A 23,460-nucleotide genomic window follows, 5' to 3' on the forward strand; every position below is an offset into this window, starting at 1 on the left:
GTAAGACATTAGAGGTAGTACAGTAGTATTTTGTTTCCTGTACAATTGCGTTTCAGTTCATATTAAGTTTGTAATTTAAACAGTGTAATGCCTTTCAATTCCTATTTTCTGTTGAAATCAATCTATGGATACTGTATTTTAACGGGGAATTTAAACTAAAATCTGAAATGCATTTTGTCAATGTTCCTTGTGCGAAGCTACATGTTTAATGCTTTGTCTTGCCTTGTGTTAATTTTAATGCCTGTACAAAACACAACAAACGATTTGTAATACGATACCTAATAAAAAATATATTTTGTATTGACGTTTAAGGGAATTGCATTTGTCTAATCACATCGTAACTCATTTGAAGTACTATGAAGAGTATACTGTGAAAAGTCAGTACCATCATGTCTATTAGTTTATAGCTGTAAACATATTTATATTGACATCCTGTCTGCATCCTATTGCTTTGGCCACCACTTTTGGCTCATTAAAAAAAAGATTGCATACATTTTCACGGGGAGGAAAAAAGAAAATTTAAAACAGATCTGACAATTTTCTAAATTACAAACATATAGCAAATAAAGATGCCTTTAATGTTCAAGTTTTCTGGATTTCTTTTTTTTATTTGAGTTATAAAATGTGAAGTGCCATCAGCAAACTCCGCAGTTTGCCAACCTGCTTTTTTTGTTACAAGTATTTACACCCAAAAAGTCAAGGATTTTCCATCTCATATTTCCATACCTCCATTAGTCCCCGTGTTTCCATGGGTTTGAAATATCTTGGTTATCGAGTTGTCCCAAGTTCCATTGTCAAAGTTTTAAATATTTAAAAATATTTACAAAGTCCAGTATTCCAAAACTCCCCCAAGTTCACACTGTAGCTTGTTTAATGCAAAGGCAGGGTTGCAAGAGCTTTAACTGCTTCCAGTAGTGGCTGACAACGAAACAGTTGAGCTCCAGGGTGGAATTTAAAGGAGTTGTTTAAACTGACATGGTCCTCTCTCTACAAGATCTCAAGGTTTTTAGAAGGTAATTGTTCCTCTTCTAAAAGGAAAGGCTAGACAAAGGAAGTGTGTAGTTAATGTACATTATTGAAATGTCAATTTCAGCCATTGTAGAACACCAGCTTCCATGATCCTTCTTTCTTGCGAAGAACCGAATGAAAAATTAATCATTAAAAAAAGAGAAAAGAAAAAAGGCCACCCAAAGTCACTCATTCTTATTCCAGATTTAGTTTTTCTTCTTTTTTTTCTTCAGAGTATCTCAAGACAAAAATAAAACTCCCGCAATAAATACAAATACAGCAGAGAATGTGGTCAAATAAGACTGCACAGAGTTCTGGCCTGGTGACCAAAAAAAAAAAAAAAAGATGGAAAAAGTAAAATAGGATGTTTTCCTTCCTACACATGTCCACTGTGTCCAGAAACAAAAAAACACAAAAATCTGTTATTCCTCTTTTCCTGAGGCTCATCATGATAAACGTCCACTGATGATGAGTCAGTTCCCAGCCGTGAAGATTACACAGAGGTAATGACAATCATTAGGTGGGGTGAGATACTGGAGATCCGGTTGAGGAGGTCAGGAGCTAGCTGGGACAGGTGGCTCTCAGAGAACTCGCACGGCGGGAAGATCTGCAGCACGTAAGCAGGCTGGGGAAACACAAAAGTCCAAAAATCAGTTACAGGTGATTTTATACTTGGTTTATGTGCAGGTGTCGCACAAAGAAACTAAGCCGCCGTTTCCAAAATACTGGGTCAGGAGGACCCATTTGTGGGTCACTGACCAATTTTTATGGGTCCAATTTTCTTTTCCTCAGTCAAGTCATAATTCCTCTAAACGCTATATGAAAACGTCTAATTTTTGAAAGTTTGAAATTAGTCGCGACCGTAGGGCGAGGTTGCTTCTCGGCCTTAGGGCGTCTTACTAGTTGTAAATCTACTGTATTAAACCTTCAGGTTTTAATGTACATCGTTGGCAGGAAAAATAAAAAAAAGTGCAAATAAAACATTAAATATCTCAAATGTACCGACTAGAGACATACCTGATTGGAACCTGGGTTAGGGATGTTTATGATGCCAGCAGCCAACTTTGCCTGCAAGTAGTTAATGAAAGCTGTCCTTAGAGCCTGCGTCTGATTGAGGACGTCATCCTGGTCTCGTCCACATGGTAGAGCTAGGAGGAGACAGAAATCTGTGTCCCCCTGGAATAGAAACAAAATGGTGTCAGCAAACTTTGGAGTTCTACGTAGTGAGGAATGTTTTCAAGTTTATAGTTCACTATACCAGGTGCTCTCAACCTTTTTTGGATAAGGGCACCCCTGTAAATAACTTTTTTCATCCACGGCACCCCTGAATTACATTGCTACTTTATAGCACCTTATGTCAAATTAACAATCTTGTTGCCAGGATTAAAATGCGACTTTAATATTACATGCCGCCATTTTCTTATATTTTAATGTGCACAATGGTGCACGGATAATGCACGGATCATGCACCACACATGTGCACACCATTCACAGCTTTCAAACAAAATAATCCGCTTGGAAATCCGTTCAGACATTCCCCAGATAGAAGCTATTGTGTTTTCTTCAAATGTAAACAAACATGGTTGCCATGTTTGAAAGATAGAGCTGTTCTTGGAGTCAAACATGGATTTCGCGATCGTGATCATGCCGAAACCAGAAGTAGGAAGTAGGGAGAGCAACAAAAAAAAAACTGCCAATTCGGGAAACTCGTGTTTGGCACAGGGAGACATACGGCCGAAACTCGTGTTTGACACCAAGTGTGTTAACACCTGGAGTGCCTAACACGTTCCCACATGTGTTAAAGATTCCCCCCCCCGTGAAGTTAACAATGTTACCTGATGTGATAACTGGTTTACCATGGTTACCAATAGCCCCCGCACTACCGCGGCTGGGAATGAGGGAAAAGACTCCCCATGATGCCTCGCGAAAGCCACTTTCGGCGACTTCCGTTCGGCCATTCATTCATCCTGGCTGCAGAAAAATGCATATATTTCGGCTTCTTTTCCCATATCGCGCGTTTGCATTGTGGGCTTTTAGATCGTCTATTTTCAAATGGCCAAAATGTATATAGGGTTGAAGTGGTTAATGTATGTTTATAATAATCAATATATAAAGTAACTAGTAACCAAAGTTCTCAAATAAATGTAGTGGAGTAAAAGTACAATAAATGGATCCAAGATGTAGTGGAGTCGAAATAAAAGTATTGGAAATACTCAAGTAAAGTACCAATACCTCACATTTTTATTTACTTTCCACCACTGCCCTAGATTTGCATCAAGGCACGCACTTTGAGAAACCCTGCACTATACAGAACAAATGACCACAGAAACGAACCGTCATTCTTCTGGCCACACTCTCCAGCTGGGATGCCTCTAGTCTCATTCTCTGGACAATCCGTAGCAATGCTCCTCCCTCTTGTAGAGGCAGTGACCGATGAGCCAAAGCCTTGTTGCCACAGACGAAATGCAGCTGGACCGCAGCTGTGTCGTTCTTTAACGCCAACAGGCCTTGCCACACAATAGGATATTTCTGTTCAAAATGGAGAAAGGAAAATCAATTAATAATGCCAGCCAACGGAGTCCATCGAAACCTTATCCGTATTTCAATTGGCCCACGTTTCCTTATGAAATCTAATCTTACTGTGAGCAGCTGCACCATGTTGACAGGTTGGGTCATCTTGCCGTCAGTTTTTACTTGATGGTCTGCACCCTAAGGACCAAAATAAAAACGTTGTTATACTAGGTCACGATCCAATTGTTTCTGAAGCATTGCGGCACCATAGTAGGGGTCCAACAGAAAATCAAACAAATCAATTGATCATAATCAATTGTGATGAAATAATCAATAAAAAAGCAGCTCTCCAAACTGAACTTTGTAGGCTATTTTTGCATGACACTGATGTGAACAGAATTGATCTATTATTTAAAAGATCTCAAGTCAATGAGATGGTTTTCATGTTGATTCATTGATACATAACTAAATTATCTTTTAATTATATTATAAAGAAACCCATTTCACGATAATCTACACTACAGTACACAGCTGTAAGGTGTAAACTCACCATGGCTGGTGTTATGCTCAGTGGGGGCTGGTTGAGTCCAACAGGAGACGTCTCTGTGATCTGAGAATGGATACTCCTCGGGTTTGTGTACATCCCTGAATACTCTGGGAAGGATCCGCTGGGTCCTGGTGGCATCAGTTGAACTCTCTGGGGAGAAGCCATGGCAGGACCAGGTGTTCGTATGCTCATTAGTCCATCCTTGCCAAGAGGAGAATGGGACCTCTTTCCCTCCAATGGCTTGGCGACATCCTTCTCAGACACGGCTTTTGTCAACACATGGGGTCTCGGCGACAAGGATAAAGGGATGTTGGAGGTTGTTGATGATGGAGTAAGGGACTCTTGGATGTGTCCAGCGTGTGGATCTGCAGCGGTGCGCTCGCCCTGTTGGTGCAAGAGCACACGCATATCTCTTTGTGCCATGTACGGATCCAACTGTAGTCCGCCGCGCAGTGACGCGCGGGAATCTGACTGCAAAGTCTCCGCTTTCAGCTGCGTGGCAGATTGTCGCCCAGCAGCCTGGAGAGTCGAGAAACGTCGGTTTTCGTCCTGTTCCGCCTCATGGCTCCTTACGGAACTGGGATTAACCTTGAGAACCATGTCCCTGCCGACAGCCTGCGGTGAAGTTGGACGCTGTTGTAAGGAACCAGGCCAGGAAGAGGCAAGAGGTTCACTGTGCATCCCATAATTCATCACAGAGAGCGGTGGGGTATTGACCCGAACATCACCCTGAACAAGGTGCCCTATTTGGCCAACACGGTGAGGAGACATCCTCCCTATGCTTCCGTGAGCACTGTGGGGTGGCATGATAACCGATGACTGTTCTGCGTGATGCACACCAGACACATACTGTTGCATAGCAGGTAGGCCAGAAGGTAACATCACTGGGATGCCCTTAGGGGATGAGGAACCTATGGGTGAGGACACTTTAGCAAATGGAGAATGTGGATGTCCCGACTTCCGGGGGGAACGTGGTTCCTGCTTGACTGTACCAAGGTGAGATGCAGTTCTGTCACCAGCAGCACCTGAAACAAATCCCACATGGTTGCCAGGTGGAGAGGGTAAGTGGGGACTTATCGCTGGACTGATAGCAGAGGTCCAAGATGATTTAGCACCATCTGCACTGTGAGGATCACCACTTTCCACTTTCTTTTGATGTTTCATTAACATGTACTCAGAATGATGGTAGCCCATTACTTGCTGGTTTCCCACTCCTTGTTGAAGACGCTTCACAACACCTTGGGGTGCAGACTGGTACGGCGAGTCCATCTTCTCCAAACCTGTGCCTTCTTGTTTGATAGAAGATGAGGCTAACTGTGTCTTGCCAGAATGCCCATGGTCCATCTGTGAAGGAGGCCCCTTTGCCGTCCCCGATTGAGCGTGTGTGTACAACTCCTGTTTAATCTGTGGCATGGAAACCAACTGCTGAGATTCCATGTCGACTGCTGTTGCTTGTGGGATCTGGCTAATCTTTGCACTTATCCGCTGCGGTCCCTCAATTTTCTGTCCAGAGTGGCTTAATACTACCACTCCTTCAGAAGTATTCACCCTCAGACCTGGGCTAGAGCCAGTGCTAAGAGTGGAGCTCTCCACCAGGAAGCGCCCAGCACTTCCGCCCTCCTCTCCAACAGATGGCCCATGATACGATCCACTCTCATCAATACTGGGCCGATAGGCCTGTTTGGGAAGAGCCATATCCAAGCACGGATTTGCAGCCGTCATGGGAGCCTTCTCTTCAGGGTCAGGGGGATTGCAAACACGACTGATAACGGAAGTAGCAGTGGATGCAATAACAGAGATCACAGACTTTGTCTCAGGAGATGGCAGTGAGGCTGGAGATCGGACAATGGGCTGAGCTGAATGAGTTTGCATTCTACTTTCTGATAGTGGTGACTTATTTGGCACGACAGCTGATGGAGTATTGTTGTCAGACAGGTGTTGATCTCGAGTGGTAGATATATTACTAGGAACAGAAATATTGCCCGGCAGTGAGACGTTTTTGTGTTTCATGAGAATTCGCCGTAGGTCACTAGTGTTATGATCAGTATCTGTGTTTTCATTTAAAGGCTGGTTTTCCAATGACGTGACTGGCAAGACAGGTGAAGGAGGAACTCCTGTATCTTTAGGTTGGTTGAGCCAGTCGGGTGGGGAAACCGGTATTCTACTCGACTGAAGGGGCCTGATATTTGCCTGGCTGGGAGGCGGCGACAAGGAAGGGGAGATGCACTCAGGTGGTACCGGCTGAGGTTTTGGACAGGTAGGACTCTTGGACTGAGGACAGACGGGTCTAAGGTGTTGATGTTGCTCTTCGGGAGATGATTTTGGCTCTGTGTTTATATCTGTAGCCTTGATGGTCAAAGGCTCAGGTTCTGGCTTCCATGTAGTAGCGGTAATGACAGCTGCTGCTGCTGCAGGAGCTGCCTCTGAAGGACTCTTTATGTTGGAAAGTGTGCTGTCTGGTGGAGGAGCCAAGGATTCCTCAGGCAATGACTTGGCTTCCTTCGAGTCTTTTTTACCTGGTCTTTGGCTTTTAGAACGTTTAGGTGTCTTAGCTCTTCCCTTGGCACCTCTTTTTGTTGGTGTAGCGGGGAAGAGAGGCTGCTCCTCTGTTATGTTAGATGCATCCGTTTCTGGTTCATCCTCCTTGGTTGGTTCAATGACGACTTGCAACTCTGGTTCTGAATCCAAGTCTCCACTGGTTACTGGGGGTGCTTGGGAGACAGCTGCAGGCATATCCTCAGCAGTGATGGAATCAATAGCAGCCATGAGCTCCGTCTCACTTGCAGGATTAGATGGCTTTTCTTCCAGTGTGTCACATTTAATCTCAGTCGGTGGAGCAGGTGGAGTAGGTGGAGTAGATGGCTCTGCTGGCAGGGATGGATCTGTAAGTTTAGCAATGTTCTGCACAGCCTGCGCCAATTCAAGCTCTTGGGTGAGTAAGCTTTTGGGTGCATCCAGAGCTTCGCTTTCATCTGTTGCTTCTTCCTTGTCTTCTTTGCCAGATGTCATTTTAGTAGTCTCCGATATTTGATCGGGTCCAACCATTTTGGAACCCTCCTCTTGAATCCCAGGGTCTTCCTCCCCTAATTGAAGTAGATCTTTGACCTCTGTGACGTTAAGTCTGATTTTGAGGTTCTTGAGGACTGGAGACTTGGGCGTCCGCGTTAACTTGGATTTTCCTCTAACAATCTTTTCTTTCTCCAAAGGGGGGGATTTCTCGTCCAAACATGGTGACTCTATATCACTTGTTTTACCTTCACAGGCCCTTTCCTCAATCAGCAGATTCAGCACGCTTTTCTCTTTAACAGACTCGCTTTGAAATTCGTCAGCTACTTGATGCATATCTTCGTCTTCTTTATTGGGTTCAGCTTGAATTGAGGTGGGGTCACCTTTACATGGATTTGAATCCTCCAGAGTAAAATTATCTTCATCTGTAAATTCCATTTCCTGGTCATCTTCAGACTGTTCTGTTTTATCCCCCTTTCGTCCTGGTCCTGCTCCCTTTAAGGTATGAGGAGAATGTTTGCCTTTTGATACTCTAGGAATTCGTTCACTCTCTGATTCATTCGAGTCCACATCTTTAGTGTCCACTTTAGATTTTTCCCCTCGAGATGTTGAACTGTCTCCAACCTGTCTGCGGTTTTTAGGAGGCCGGCCTCGTCTTGAGTTGGAGACGGGTGGTACGGGTGGTGCGGGTGGTACGGGTGGTACAGTCGAATCTTGCTCCACATTTTGTTGTGGGGCTGCGTCTTTATCCACACCACGCTTTCGCGCAGAGCGTGGCGACTCAGTCATGTCTTTTCCAGTCCGCTTTGCGTCATCGTCTTCAACAGGCGTGGCGTACACAGATTTGACATTTCGGCGCCTTGCTCGTCCCACTGATATGCTCTGCTCCGTGACTTCAGAGTCTGTTCCATGAATGGGAGACTTGCCTGTGGATTTGGACTCTGAACTGACCTTCACCGACTCTGCCCTTGGGGATGACCCACGCTTAGTGCGTTCACTCTTACGCGTGGCTTGTTTTTCAGAGGTAGCTGCTGAAATGACAGGGGCTGCAGCAACCGGAACAGGGGATTGTTTATTCCTTTTGTTCTTTTGCTCTTTTGTTCTTAGTTCTTTATGTGGCGGTGAGGTTGGCTCCTCATTTGTGTCATTATCTATATGCATCTGCGCTTTAAGATTCTTTTCCCCTTCAGGTTCTGGTACGGCTTTGTAAGTGAAATGGGCCTCCTTTGTGACGTTCATCTCCTCTGTCAGGCTGGGCGTTGTGGAACTTGTGGCTTCATTTAATTCTTGTGTTGGCTCTGGATCAAGCTCTGGTTCAGAACTGCTCACTAGCTCTTCTTGAGCATCACTATTACATGTTTGTTCTTTATTAAGAAGTTTAACATCTTCAATAATATCAGTTTTCCCTTCAGAGGGAGATGCTTTACCTCTAGCCATTGGATAAACAGGCTCTGGATCTGCTACAGGTACATGACCAGAATCAGTTGGTGGAGAGGTTGGGGGTACAATATGTTCATTTTCTTCTTTTACGTCTCCCTTTTTTGTTGATGCATTTATCAGTGGTTCAGGGGAAGGATTTGACACAACACATTTCTCTTGTGAGGGCATGTCCTTGGGCAAGGGCTGGGCAACAAAACTGGGCACCAAGTGAGGTTCAGAAACTGGCTCCTCTGCAGGGCTAATGGGTTTTATTTCTGGCTCCATTGCAGGTTCTGAAATTGTAGGGGATTGTGATTCTGGGGATTGTTGTTCTGAATCTGGAGCCTTTTCAACTTGATTTTCTTCATCTGCCAGCATCTGTTCTCCCACCTTTTCTTCTTGTGGAGGTTGCTCTTTTCCTTTCTGTTGAAGTCGTGTAAGCTCCAGAAAACGACTATGAAAGAGGACAACTGGCTCAGAGTCAAGCTGTCCATCTGTTGCCCCGTGTTGACCCGTTTGCTGACTCTGCCCATGGTCAGGTTCCTCATGCTGACGTTCAAGATGTTGGAGCCGCCTCGAATCTTGCTCAAAGATGGAACTGTGAAGGAAGCGAGATGCAAAAAGCTCTCTGCGTTCCTGTTCTTCTGGCTTGGGCTCCTCCTTTATGTCAAGTTTGTCTTCAGATCCAATCCTAATCTTTTTCTTCTTCATGTACCAAGACGGTGTAGGTCTTGGTGCCACTTCCACCTTCTCAAGAACATCTTTTCTGTTGCGCAAACTTGCAAAGTGAGTATCATAGTCTAAAAATGACCAGTTGTCTTCTCTGGATGAGGAGAGGGATTTTGCACGTTCCAACAAAGCCTTTGTATCTGGTGTGATGTTCTGGTCAAGTGTAAAGGAGTTGAATTTGTACCTCTCAAGATGGGCTAATTTGGGATCTGAAAACCTGTCCGCCCTTGGCCTCTCAGTGAAAGGTATAGAAGTGGAAGGCATCGGGGAGTGAGGTTTGTTTTCTCTGTCCTCCTCAGAGTCTGATCTTACTTCGCCAGGTTCCAAGTCATGCCAAATGCCATACTCCAAACGCTTGAGATTGTGGATGTTCTTCCCCAAATTTCTAGAGAAGTTTAGGTCAGGTAACAAGTTTTTCTTGACTCTATTCTCCCATTGTTTTTCCCTCTCCTCCTCACAGCTAAGTAATGGAGTATTTGGCTTGCTAATCTGTGTCATGTGTGTCCGTTTAACTGATGCCTCAAGGTCTGAATGTATTTTGTTATCATGTCTAGCAAACTCTTTTTGAAGAGAATGGTCGACAAATTCATCCTCTCCAAGGTGAGGATAATGTTGATGTCCTGGAGAGGCAGAAGTGTTGTTCCAATCAGGATCCTCGCTCTTTTGTCTAAAGCTCCTGTAGACACGCTCCCTCTTGGCACCTAAATCAGTGTCAAACGGGTCTAGTTTCTTTAGTTTAAAAGATGGGAAATTGTCAGTGACATCTTCAGGTGGCTTGCCGACTTCATGGATGAGACTACGGTGCTCAAAATCCTCAGTTTCACTTCCATGAGGGCTTCCAGTCTTCTCTGATTTGTCAGACTCCTGCTGCTGCTGCTGGTGGAGCTTTCTATTTAGCTCCATCTGCTTGCGATAACTCTGAGAAAGATCAATATCTACATGGTCTTCCCTTTCCTTGTCACCTTTGTCGATTTCAGCTGTATGAGCACTATATTTTCCTGCGCCATGCTGTTCTTGATCTCTTGCACTACCGTGGTCAATATTCCCATCATTTGAAAACCTTCTGGATGAATTATGCGCTGGGTGGCGTTTTGACTCCAGTGGGTCTATGGGTACTTCTGATGCCTCTCTCTTAACCCTCACCTCTTCCTGTCCATCCTTCGGTGTGCAGGGAAACGCACCCTTTTCAGTTTTGATCCTTGCATCTCTACGCTGAGAATCTTTCTGCTGTTTTTCTACATCTGGATCTTTCAAGTATGGAGCACCAGATGCAAATTCTGGAGGTTGATTGCCATCTTCCTCTTCAAGCCGGCTCCTCTTTGCCCGGATAGTTCTCCCACTGGCGTCAGCAAATCGCCTTTTTCTTGCAGCGAGGCGATCAGAATCCAACAATGAATCTTTTACTTCATTTCCAATATCTCCCTTTAGGTGTTTCTTACTTCGATTTTTCCCATCCAGTTCTAAACCATCACCTTTTCCCATTTCGGATCTTTCAATTTTAATAGTATCAAGGTGAGAGACTGACATTGGATCCACAGTGACTGCGTCACTCTCCACCTTATACCTTTGCCTCTCGTGGCCATCTTGGTCTGACAACTTCCCCCTGCCAGAACCTCCATCAAAACCAGCTTCCAGCTCCGTTTCAGGTGGTTGAAGGGTGGAAGGGGACTGCCCCTTTCCTTTCCTTGATTTAGTCTTCTCTCCCTTGTCCTTGTCACCCTTCTCCTTTCTCCGCGCACGCTTGCTTTTCTCGCTTTTCTCAGCACCTGCCACGCGCTCACCTTGACTGTTTTTATCCGTCTTGTCACTCTTTGAGCTGTGTTCCAGTGGGGTTTTGTCCGTTTTGTCAAAGTGTAGCGGCGAGAGTGAGCCGACACTGCCACTTCGCTCGGATGACTGGCTATACACCCTTCGTTCAGAGTCTCTAGGGGCACGTTCAGATGGCGAAGGGGAGACGGCGGGAGTAATAGGTCTCCGTGGATGGGAGGGGCTCCACCTGCCGCGGTCAGCCTCAAACCGTTCCCGTTCCCTTTCTCGCTCCCTCTGAATGTACGTGTACTTCCGAATGTCCTGCTCAAAAGGGTCTCTATAATCCCTGTACTCTCTGGGGTCCTCATGGTAACGCGGGTCAAAGTGTTCAGTGCCCTGAAAATGTTCCAGCTCAGGAAAACGTTCTCTGCTGCGAGCAGCAGGATAGTCCCTACGAGCCTCTTCTGGATAGATGCCAGGGGTTGTTCGTACATTCTCAAAGAAAGCTCTTTCTGCTGGGAATTCATGGTATGGAGGTCTGCGTGGCTCCTCCCTGCAACCACAGGAGGGAAGAGAGAGAGAGAGGGAAGTACATTAAGTACCTTTCATTTGATACATGGTTTTCAAATATGTAGGATCGCACAACCTAATACCTCAACAATACAAAATGTTGATTTGACTCATCATTGGGGCCATAGCTGATTAAACAAATTCACATTATTGCAAGGCATGTGTAGGGACTAGTAGCATTCGTAAAGCAAGGGAAATTCATACAAATAACTTTTTATATATTTTTTTGGATAAACAGACTAATAATTCATTAACCAATTCATTAGTTGACATGATTGTTCTGATGTTGTAGGGTTTTAGTTAGGGCCAGCAATATTAAATGCATACAGAAAATGTGCACTTTACCGTCTTTCAGTAGGGATTTCATAGAAGTCTCTTATGTCTTGTCCTGATGACTGCATAGACCTATAGAATGCCATCTGACTCTCTTGACTGGCAAAATCCACCTTTTGAGAGAAAAAAACATTGATGAGGTAAAGTAAGATTGTTTGTTTGTTTTCACTTAAAACTGAATTTAAAGATGACAGTGAGTAAAGCTGTGAAGGAGAATGCATAAAAACCCTCCAGGGGCACAATTGTACATTCATAGGATAAAATTACATCAATGTTTAATATACACATCTAATACAAATAAAACATTGATAGAGGTGTCATACAAATAAAAAATACAACAATATGGACGATATAACAAAGGAAACAAACAGCAAAAGCATATCGCAATAATAAAATATTAGAATATATTATAAAGATTATGCAACCATATTTTTTTGTTCGTTACCTTTATTTTATTGCCACCAATCTTCCAGCCTTTGGTCTCCCTGACAGCTGCTTGAGCAAAGTCTGTGTTGTTGTACTGGATGAGAGCCATCCCTTTCAATCTATCAAACACAACCTATCCAAAAAGACAGATTCAATATGCTAATTAGAAATTTCTTTGCACAATCACCTTAAAAAAATAGAAAGAAAGCCCTTTGGGCTGCGCGCGCGCGCGCGCGCGCGCGCGCACGCACGCACGCACACACACACACACACACACACACACACACACACACACACACACACACACACACACACACACACACACACACACACACACACACACACACACACACACACACACACACACACACACACACACACACACACACACACACACACACACACACACACACACACACACACACACACACACACCTACCTTGACCACGTGTCCGTAACGGCAGAAATGCCGGGTGAGGTACTGCTCTGTGATGTTGGAAGCCAAACCGTCTAACCAAACGCATGTTGTGGGCATGCTCTTCCCAAAGCCAAGCTAAAAAGAAAAGAAACCATATAGTTTAAATAAAGTGAAAATTGTAAGGGCATACAGATCTAGGCTTGTGACAATTATTACATAATGGTCTAATAGCAATTGAGATCATCGCAAAAGAAATGTTCATACTGTACATTAAAAAAAGCCAAAATAGCAGATCTACAAGCTTACGTCTATTTCCACTAGTTTCACCTTTTTCTGTATAAACTTAATAAATATGTAGGTAATTTCTTTGTATATTTCAGTTATTTGTCATATCTGCCCTGTGGATCTTTTATTTTACGAGGCCAACAGAATTTTATTTTGTATCTTGATAATGGGTTACCACTGAAAAGAAACGCTACCTTTAGTCTGTTGCTTCCCAGATATTCTCCATCCATCTTTTTGATTGCTTTGCAGACACTGGCAATATCAGAGTACTGTACAAAAGCATATTGTGGAACTCCATTTACTTTCTTGATGTCAATGTCCTGAGGAGAAAAGGGCAAGACAATTAAGTTCAAACTCACATATTGAGTCCATTAGTTTACTTTACTCCTATCCCATGGTAAGTTAACGTACCACAATTTCACCAAAGCGCTGGAAAATATCCAGTAGTTGTTGATAACTAGTGGTCTTCTCAAGGTTGCCTATAAACAGTGTCCTCGTGGCCTTGGGATGGAACTCGTCTATCCGACCATCCAAAGGTCTAAACTCATTTTCACTCTCGGTTTCTGATGGAAGAAAATGTCTTTATCAATATGAGTGGAAAAAAGAAATAATAATAAAAGTTAATATTTGCTGACATATTATTTCACAAGCACAAAACTTACGCTTACCAGGGCCATTCCAGGCGACCACCTCAATGAGCATGCCAAAGAATAGCTTTCCTTTTGAGACCGTCATGGCTTTTTCTTGATCCTCCTGCTGCCTGAAGAACACCAACCCATACCGGTCTTCTGTTGCCCCGTGAATTTGCACTGATGTTACTTTCCCATGTTTCTTGAATTCATGGAAGAGTCCGTCTTTTAAACTAGTGTCTGGAGGAAAACATATGAAGGCTTAATCATTCTGCAATCTGTGTCTGCAATGTAAAAAATATAATCTAAACAGCACGCATTAAAAATGGACGGAAATGACAGTCGGCTGCAGAGTTCAGCAATAAAACACATTCACTAGTGATCTCATGAATAAGGTATGACTCTGTGGAAATGTTCCATTTCCAAACATGCATTTCCTGAAAGGTTTTTAAGCCTGCTGAAGATATGGGTAGTGTTCATGCACCAGTTGCACCCAATGATTATTTTAGTTCTCTTTCTCTTAACGTATTAGTCAGTTTTACTGACTTAAATGTTCCGTCAGTGATTATAATAAATAAAGTCCCATTGTATTTACACAAGTCTTGCTGGGGTAAATACAAACTGGTGTGAACTGGTGTAAAGTTCTAATAAGTTATAAGACTGTAGATGACTCAGCAACAAGAACTTTACCCCACAAGGCCATTATTCTGGCTGTACTGATTCTCGTTAAGTTGGGTAATTGTCTAGAATTGCGCACTCAAACTATAACACTTTTCTTCCCTCAGAATTTTAGTTTCTATAACTGATCTTAAAAGCAAATCTAGAAAATATTTTATTTCATATATGTTCATTAACTGACCTGTGGAGCGCACTGGTAGGTTTTGCACCCTAATTCCAAAGCTTCTACGTGGCTCATCTCCATCCATAGTCATGCCTGACTGGGCAGCTACATGTGTTGCAGACGACTGCACAGACCGCGCACGGGACCCATCACTTGAACTGCTATTTGAATCACTGCTGCCAAACAGACAAACATGCCAAAACACAAGTCAACAGTCAATAGGATATTTGGTCAAAACACAGCTTCTCCTCATGAAAGAAAACATTCAGTAATACAGTAATAATAATAAAGAATTTTATTTTTATCTTTTTATCTTTTGCTCAAGCGCTATACAATGGTTAATTCATTCATACATTGGGAGGCGAAGCGGCAAACAGTCGAGTCAACGCCAGCATCCTCACTTCCCTAACCCTAACCCATTCACACAACAATGGTGGTAAGCTGACACCGACCGACTCATTGGAGGCAATATGGGGTTCAGTGTCTTGCCCAAGGACACTTCGACACGTGGACAGGAGGAGCTGGGATTCGAACCGCCGACCCAACGGATCATTGGACGACTTGCTCTGCCTTTTGAGCCACAGCCACCCCAGTAAGTCACTATAGCACTTTAACAAAACATAACATTGTCTTACCTGCCGCTGCCTGTGCTGCTGCTGCTGCTGACCGAATCAGAGCTCGAGGACCTGCTGTGGGACCGAGAACGTGGGCCTCTCCCAGGCGACAGAGGAGCTCTTTTCGGGGAGTGGGGAGCTTTGGGGGTTTGTCCTGTGCTCCGTTGTGGAGAAGGGTGGCGAGACTGTGAGGAATGAGACGATCGGCTGCGACGGTGATGATAAGTTCTATCCACGCGCCGCCCCCTGTCATCTCTATAGAGCTCACGCCGTGCAGCACTCGTCGTGAGAGTGAAGGGGTCACGAATTCTGGATTCAAAATGTGGGTCCGCTGCGTCAAAGCTTGCCGCCATAGTACTGCTCCCAGGGCCAGCGGCGGCGAACATGGTACGGTCACGGTAATAATCAGCATTGTAGTGACGCTGTCTGTCGAAAGAGCCACTGCGATCATGGTGTCCATAGGGGCTGTGATCGTATGCACGTTCCCGGCTTTCTGAGCTACTGTAAAACAAGAACAGGTTTGCGGGGGAAATGGGAGAGCAAGAGTTATTTTTAAACATAAATAGTTAAACAGAAAACATACAGTATATACATTGCACCCTAAGCAACAGTGAACATCTACAAATGCAGTGTTCTTAAAGTCCTCCTCCAAAACCAGGAATTCATCATAGAGCTGGCCAAAAACAGAGGGAAATGTATCAATTAAGTAACTTATCAGTGGTTTAAAGAGCAATATAGACTTTGACACGCTGATCCCCTAATTATTAAAAAAAAAAAAAAAACTATTAGTTAATGAAAAGTCCCACAGAATGCTGAAAAGAAAAGAAAGGTTGGCTTGGTGGTTCTACCTCAGTTGTTTTGTGTGTGTGTGTGTGTGTGTGTGTGTGTGTGTGTGTGTGTGTGTGTGTGTGTTTAACTAATGAGAAGAAAAGTGACACTGCACTAGTAGCCTGTATATTTTCATAAAAATGTATGACTTTAGCAGTTTGCAGTTGAGTTTCATTTTGAAAACATTTGACATCCTGGAAGCCCATGGCAATAATGTGAATCGATGAAAAGAAAGCTAAGACGTGCAAAATCCACACCCTGTGTTGGGCAGGTGCCGAGCAAAAAGCAATAGCGCGAATCTGAATCAACACAATGATTGCCTAATTCTACAATTATGAGAAAGAATGAATGGTTTGAGGCATTTTTTACCCCATCAAAGCCATAATGAGAGACAGACGTGTCAAATACAGTGGTTTTGTCTTGACGTAAATAAGCCCAATTCCCTGGTGCTTGCTTCTCTAATATAAATAGTCAGCAGCCAAAATGACCATTTCAATGCAATATAGAGCATTAACACTTAAACACACACTGTTGAAACAAGCTTAATTTATAATACTAGAAGCTGGGCCGCCCTTCTGGCGGCCCAGCGTCTAGTCGGCGACCTGGCCAACTCGGAACAACGTAAATAGGGAATGAATGCCCCGCCCTTTAATGCAAACCCCATTATACCTGTTGTCATAGGACCCGTTTTGACCATCTGTTTGCCTGTGTCCATTTATGCCCATATATGGAGATATCTGTTATCTGTCTGTCTGTCAGCGTCCATTTTATGTCCATATATGGAGATCACTGCAGATATAGTTCTGGGTCCATTTTATGCCCATATATGCCCATATATGGAGATATCTGTCTATTTGCGTCCATTTCACGCCCATATATGGAGATCTCTGAATCTGTCTGTCTGTGTCCCTTTATGCCCGTATATGGAGATCTTTGTGATTCTGCGTAAATTTTATGCCCATATATGCCATTTGCGTCCATTTTATGCCCATTTATGGAGATCTCTGTATCCGTCTGTCTGTGTGTCTGTCTGTGTCCCTTTATGCCGTATGAGATCTCTGAATCTGTCTGTCTGTGTCCCTTTATCCATTTTATGCCCATATATGGGGGCATTCATTTTATGCCCATATATGGAGAACGCGCGTGCCCGTGGGACGAACGGTTCTCATATGGGGGCATTCATTTTATGCCCATATATGGAGAACGCGCGTGCCCGTGGGACGAACGGTTCTCGAGATACGCGGATTACCTACATACATACACACTCACAGAGATTTTTTGTTGACTCATGTGGCGTACGTCTGCCCATATATGCCCATATATGGAGATATCTGTCTATTTGCGTCCATTTCACGCCCATATATGGAGATCTCTGAATCTGTCTGTCTGTGTCCCTTTATCCATTTTATGCCCATATATGGGGGCATTCATTTTATGCCCATATATGGAGAACGCGCGTGCCCGTGGGACGGAACGCGCGTGCCCGTGGGACGAACGGTTCTCGGAGATCTCTGAATCTGTCTGTCTGTGTCCCTTTATCCATTTTATGCCCATATATGGGGGCATTCATTTTATGCCCATATATGGAGAACGCGCGTGCCCGTGGGACGGAACGCGCGTGCCCGTGGGACGGAACGCGCGTGCCCGTGGGACGAACGGTTCTCATATGGGGGCATTCATTTTATGCCCATATGGAGAACGCGCGTGCCCGTGGGACGAACGGTTCTCGAGATACGTGGATTACCTACATACATACACACTCACAGAGATTTTTTGTTGACTCATGTGGCGTACGTGATGTCAGAGCCTTTTATGAAGTGATGTCACAATGAGTCAGAGCTTTCGCCGATTTCCTCAGAAACAGCCTGATGTCAACAATCAACCCCGCATAAGGAGATTCCGAACGTTTCGCGCCGGTTCGGGAAAACCGCGCGTCGGGTCGGGTCGAGACCCGGCACTGCACTCCGTGCCGCGGCGGGGAACGCGCGTGCCGAATCTGAAGCCGGTGGGACGAACGGTTCTCGAGATACGCGGATTACAAACACACACACACACACGCAGAGACTTCTCGCATTTATAGATAGATAACTGTCCTGCAATCCTGATCCTGGTTTTTAATCATGTAGGTATGTTTACAATACAAATGTTCTATGAAGGCTAAATAGTACTTTATGGATGGATATTCTACTCAGCCCAATTATTACATTTGAAATTGATAGTATTCGTTGTATTTATAGTAGTTTTAAGCAGGGCAAAAGCTTAAGCAAGTGGGAGAGCAAGAGAGTGAGAGAGAGAGACGCAAGTGAGAACTGAGCTCAGAATTTAAGCCACTGACAGAATGATTCCCAAGAAACATTCTGATTCAAAATAGTGATTCGCATTTCTTTCTACTAAAAGCAGTGCAAAACATAAGAAAATGAGACAAGGTGCAAAGGTTAGCAAAAGAGAGATGCAGAGGGCAGAACAATACCAACCTTTTTGGAAAGACGTTACCGACCCTATAATCCAAACACAATCTAGGTGGTGAGATTTGTGACAGCCCCGATAGAAAAACAAATTCTTTTGATCTAATTAAGGAGGGGGAAAAACTGTTCCTTTGAAATGTACCGTGCGCAATCGTCGAATGTCCTGTGGAGCACCAATCCAGTGGTGGTGTTGATGTGTAATCCACAATTAGGCTACTTAATGTCTTCATTGGATGGAAAAAGGGAAAACAAAATCAAAGACATGGATCTCTTAATGGATTTTTTCACGATATGCAAAAACACAGCCACAAATGATCTTAAATAATGTAAACATGAGTAAAAAAAAAAAAAGAAAAAGAAAAAGAGAAAAATGAATTCTTAAAGGCATTTCTGCACTTTCCAATTGGCACGATTAATAAATGTTCAAATCGACAAAAAAATATATCCATCTTCGTCAGTCTGGTCTTCTGCTTCAAATTGTTTTGTTTCACATTCAAAAAAGGTTATTCCTCTTCTGGAGAAGGTAGATACAGTAAAATAGTACACAAGCTTGCAAATTCAAATGAACAAATAACTTTAAAAAAATTGTAAAAATAATAATAACAAAAAAAAAAGGTCTTCAGTGTAAGAAACATAATCCTTCTTATGGCCATGGCATACATTCCGTAGTTTTATGTATCCTATAGTATAGAATATACTGTGGACTGTCATGCTTCACCTCCTAGGCTCTAGCAATAACAATCTTCAGATGAATAGTTGCATTTTAAAAAGTAGATCTCAGTTTTCTGCAAGTATGCATTTTTCAGATCTTCACCCCAGATATTGAGGCTTGACAGCTAAATCCAAGCTTGAGAAGAGTAATCCAAAGGAATGGAAGTTACAGCTATCCAAACTATGGTCCATCCGTACATCCAAAAAGAGGTATCAAACTGCTTACTTCCAAGACGGTATATATCCAAACAGCAGAGTACGTCTTCGTGGTCTTCAATCCATGAATTAAAAAAAAATATTATCTCCCAAAATTTGATTATCCATATTCTCCTTTGCTGTCTCCATATTTATATGAAAAGGAAAATATTAATATTACCATACAATGTTTTAGATTGTCTTTCTAGGTACAATTGGACCCTTACTACATCTAGTCAGAGGAATCTTCTTGAATCCATAACATAACTTGAATAATAACATTACTTACATCCAAAAGAGAGCGTATCCAGAGATGTAAAGGTTTTTCTTTTTTTCTTTTTTTTTAAAAAAAAGTAGGCCATCCATTGACTGGTGCTGAGATGAAAAATAATTCTGTCCCCAGAGATCTGAGGTCCATCCATACATTAATTACTCTACCTGCTTAAATATAGGCTATAGAAGTAATATTTCCTTTGGTAGACATGATTTACTTCCAGGTTCCAGCGATCCCAGGTTAGATTCCATGCTTCAGAAAAAAGGAAGAAAAACTTTGAAAAAAAAAAAAAGAAAACTCACCAAGGATATATTCCCACAAAATGTAATAAATCCAACTCACTGGGATATTCCTCATGGACGTAACATCCAAACGTGAAGCCAAACCTTGAAAGATAGTTACCTTACCGAATGATAATTATGCACTATATTTCTTTTTTCACTTAGATCCCATGAGTGAGGCGAGTCGATTGGGATGGAAAGTGGAACAATTCCTAGAGATTACCTCTGCTTACACCTTGCGGCATATATTCCTGCTTTATAACCCAACTTTGTCATTATGATCTAGTGGGATAACATTAATCTGCTAGATTCCCCCTATACTTAAAGGGGGAGACCGCGTCCACACTTACCCATCTATTCTCCGTTCATAACGTCCCTCTCTGGTGTGAAGGGACACCGGGGGGCCAAACACTGGACCAACTGTCCCCCTAGAGAATCCTGAAACGTCTCGACTGCTCGCCGGGGAGGCGTCTTCGAGACCCCGAACGGCACTAGGGACTGACCCAGGTTCGTTGTAGTCAGTTCGGAGGTCCCTGTCTCCCATCTTGTTGACGGCATTGTGAGCCTTCTGAGCACTTTTGATATCCACAAAATCCACAAAGGCTGCCACGCCGCCTTCTGACCCCCGCTTCCGCAGAACTTTGACGCTCTCCACACGTCCATACCTGGAAAAGCAACAGCAATGACATACAAAATAATTAATATAAAGCACCAAATATTCATACTATAATCAGGGTTCCCACATATTTTTACTAATGAATTTCCTTAACTTTTCCCCAAGATATTTAACACGATTTCCAGGCCTCTTACTCCAGCGTGCAATGCCCCAAAACAGGCAGTGTAGCTAAAATAACAGAATGGTATAAGAAAGGTGGGTTCCACCGTGTATCAACCAGGTACGCAGGCAGGTGATGAATGCATAGCCAAATATTATAACACTTTATAAATTCCAAACCTTTTTCCAGGACTGGAAAACAGTTTCTCATTTTAAAATATTTCAAGGAATATCATCATGACATGACCGTGGGAACCATATGTTAATGTGTTGCTGGTTGTGAGCAGTACACACAGAATAACGTGTTCCAACCCCACCACAGTGAACAACTGTTCCATACATACACACTGTTTTATACATTCCTGACGTGTTCCAAATAATACAGTAACACCAGTAGTAAGTACAGTAATAGTTGATCATCCTTCGGGGACCCGCCATAATGTCAAATGTCAGTATACGTGACAAGTAGGCTACAACTGTGTCCGCAGACTGGTGTTAATGTAGCAGTGTGGTTATTACTGTAATAAAAGCTGTATATTGGATTGTTAGTTGAGTGCAGACAGACAGTGTAGGGGCCGTTTGTTGATCTGTTGCACGAGAGTAACAGCGGCCTTAGCAGCAGTGCTGTCTGTCTGTGCTTGGCTATAACGTTAGCGAGTTGGAAGTGTTGAAGTGAGCTTTCTTTCACCGATGTGTAATAATAAAAGTGTGGCCTTCGACCAGGAGACCACAACCTTTACCTTGCTCGTTATTTCACAATCAGAGATATTCACAAGTGTTTTGAGTTGTTAACATGTCAGGTTATTTGATCCGTAGTACACGAAACAGTGTTTACTGACTGACTAGCTAGTGGTGGTAGCTATTACTGACGTCAGTCAACTACAGTTTAAAGTTAAATAATTTGAACGCAGCCCATTATGGTTCACTGGCTGCTTTTATGAACTATTTTAGAACTAACCCCATAAACGTACACATTTCACACATAACCTTCCACACATTCAGCAACCATTTACACAACACAAGCAGTCATTAAGCTAACAGGCTAATAAGGGAGTCACTCTCGCTCTCTGAACATGGGAAACGTCTTCAACAAAATGGTTGGTGGTGTTTGTGGTGAACGCAGGCTTAAACGTGAGCTTAAAGTTCAACTCACAATGCGTGAAACCCCAAAACTGTGTTTTTTTTTGCAGTGTTTTGTGCAGCACGGGGTTATCGTTTTAAAATTCTAACGTACGGTTCTCATATTAAACAACGAAGCACAGAGAAACGTCAACAGGCCTCTGGTTGACTGTTAGCTATAGCTTCCATAGCTTCCCTAGTGGGCACCGCACGCTAGCAACACCAACCAGATCGCTAACGTTACAACACACTTTGTTTATACTTGCTTACTTGATTGATAAAAAGGACTGGTTTTAAACTAGGGGAAAGTGTCGACGCGACTCTCGTCGACACGTTTCCCAGTTAAAAACAACGTCTTTTCCCCCCCAACAACCGAACGACACACGCTCGCGCTACAAAAGTATAATAAATTAGCCGTCGGTATTTTTGGACGTATAGCAGCCGCGCGCGCTGCCTCTTTCTCTCTCTCTTCTCTCCAGTCGTCTTCTTGCGTAACGTTCGTTTCGTTTAAAACCGTGAAACCAAAAACCCCCCAGCTTACCGTTTAAAATGTTCCACAATCTTCTCCTCGCGGACATGTTCGGGTAAATTTCCGACCCAGAGGTGTCTGGTTTCCCGAACCATCTTGTTGGCGCTCCGCTACTCCTTCTCCCCCGCGTCCTACACATATATATGTCTCTGCCGTGCACGTTTGGACGCTCGCCGGGTCGGTGGTGGTGGGTCGGTCTGACTGTCGGTCGGGGAGGTCCGTCCGCCTCCTCACAACAAAATGAGCGACGACGTCGACGAGAGATTCCTTCAAAATGTTCTTTCTTGTCCTCCTCCTGGCTGCCCCGTGTGCTGCTGCTGCGGCGGCGCCTCGGCCTGACCGCTGATCGTAGTTGTTGCCGTTCGTTCGACTTCTTTCGCTGGTTCAACGCAATCTACTGGGATGTGTTGAGTGTGAGGCGAGCGGTGCACTCGTTGGAGCTTCGCTGCGTGCACGGACGGCGGTTACGGCGGCGGCTAGCTAGCTCCTCCTGGACGGATTTCCCATTTCCCCTGGCCTGAGCAGTGGTGGGAAAAGTATTCAAATGTTTTTTACTTACGTAAAAGTATCAATACTGCAGTGTAGAAATACGCTGTTACAAGTAAAAGTCTGGAATTTAACATTTACTTTTAAAAAAAAGTACAAAGGGTATCAAAATACCAAAAGTAGGAAGTATTCATGATGCAGAATATCTGATTTCACACGTTTTCAAATGTAATGTATGTTTTGTAATACATAATAATACAATTCAGGTTTTGTGCAATAGTGGATTAAAAATAGGCCTACAATATTTGCCTCTGAAATGTAGTGGAGTAGAAGTAATTAAAAGTATTGGAAATTGGAAATACTCCAGTAAAGTACAAATACCTCAAAACTGTACTTAAATAGGCCTACTTTGTTTTACACCACTGCCCGTGAAGTTGCGCGTACTTGTGAATAACCCCCCCCCCCCCACACACACACACACACACACACACACACACACACACATACACATATACACTTAAAAGGAATATAATTCCGATGTATTAGGCTTGCTTGCTATAACCTTTCAAGACATTTGACCAAGAAAGACACTAGTAAACTACCGTGACAAAAAAAGAAAGAAAAAAGTAGGATATACAGATGTACAGTACACTATAACCCCAGATATAGCCTACATTATAGTGTTGTTTGGCATATCAGTTAACAATGCCTC

General features: G+C 43.4%; 1 protein-coding gene across 4 annotated transcripts; it reads right to left on the reverse strand.

Annotated features, from left to right (window-relative positions):
- Nucleotides 1–605: 605 nt before the first annotated feature.
- On the reverse strand, nucleotides 606–22,632 carry LOC308287679 (msx2-interacting protein). Of its 4 annotated transcripts, none has more exons than XM_080728919.1 (15): nucleotides 22,275–22,632; nucleotides 20,190–20,504; nucleotides 15,107–15,586; nucleotides 14,490–14,644; nucleotides 13,670–13,870; nucleotides 13,413–13,564; nucleotides 13,196–13,321; nucleotides 12,738–12,851; nucleotides 12,318–12,431; nucleotides 11,885–11,985; nucleotides 4,070–11,522; nucleotides 3,649–3,717; nucleotides 3,343–3,537; nucleotides 2,026–2,184; nucleotides 606–1,633 (listed from the first exon to the last, which is right to left on the reverse strand). In XM_080728919.1, exons 1-15 carry the CDS (start codon nucleotides 22,355–22,357, stop codon nucleotides 1,502–1,504), a joined length of 9,849 nt encoding a protein of 3,282 aa, XP_080585045.1. In that variant the 5' UTR covers nucleotides 22,358–22,632; the 3' UTR covers nucleotides 606–1,501. The 4 variants fall into 4 exon arrangements, with proteins under 4 accessions (XP_080585045.1, XP_080585043.1, XP_080585044.1 ...); XM_080728917.1 differs by having other exon boundaries at nucleotides 13,664–13,870; XM_080728918.1 differs by having other exon boundaries at nucleotides 14,490–14,647.
- Nucleotides 22,633–23,460: the final 828 nt, after the last annotated feature.

Source organism: Nannobrachium achirus (genome assembly GCF_963921795.1).
Source record: "Nannobrachium achirus genome assembly, chromosome: 6".
In the NCBI taxonomy this organism is placed as follows: Eukaryota; Metazoa; Chordata; class Actinopteri; order Myctophiformes; family Myctophidae; genus Nannobrachium; species Nannobrachium achirus.

Bases quoted from the DNA above. Each gene is read 5' to 3' on its own strand.
- LOC308287679 (XM_080728916.1), bottom strand. From the start codon at position 22,357: ATGGTTCGGGAAACCAGACACCTCTGGGTCGGAAATTTACCCGAACAT. The intron at 13,322-13,412 runs GTACGTTAACTT...TTTTCTCCTCAG, and splicing joins AGCGCTTTGGTGAAATTGTG to GACATTGACATCAAGAAAGT. The intron at 3,538-3,648 runs GTAAGATTAGAT...CATTTTGAACAG, and splicing joins ACATGGTGCAGCTGCTCACA to AAATATCCTATTGTGTGGCA.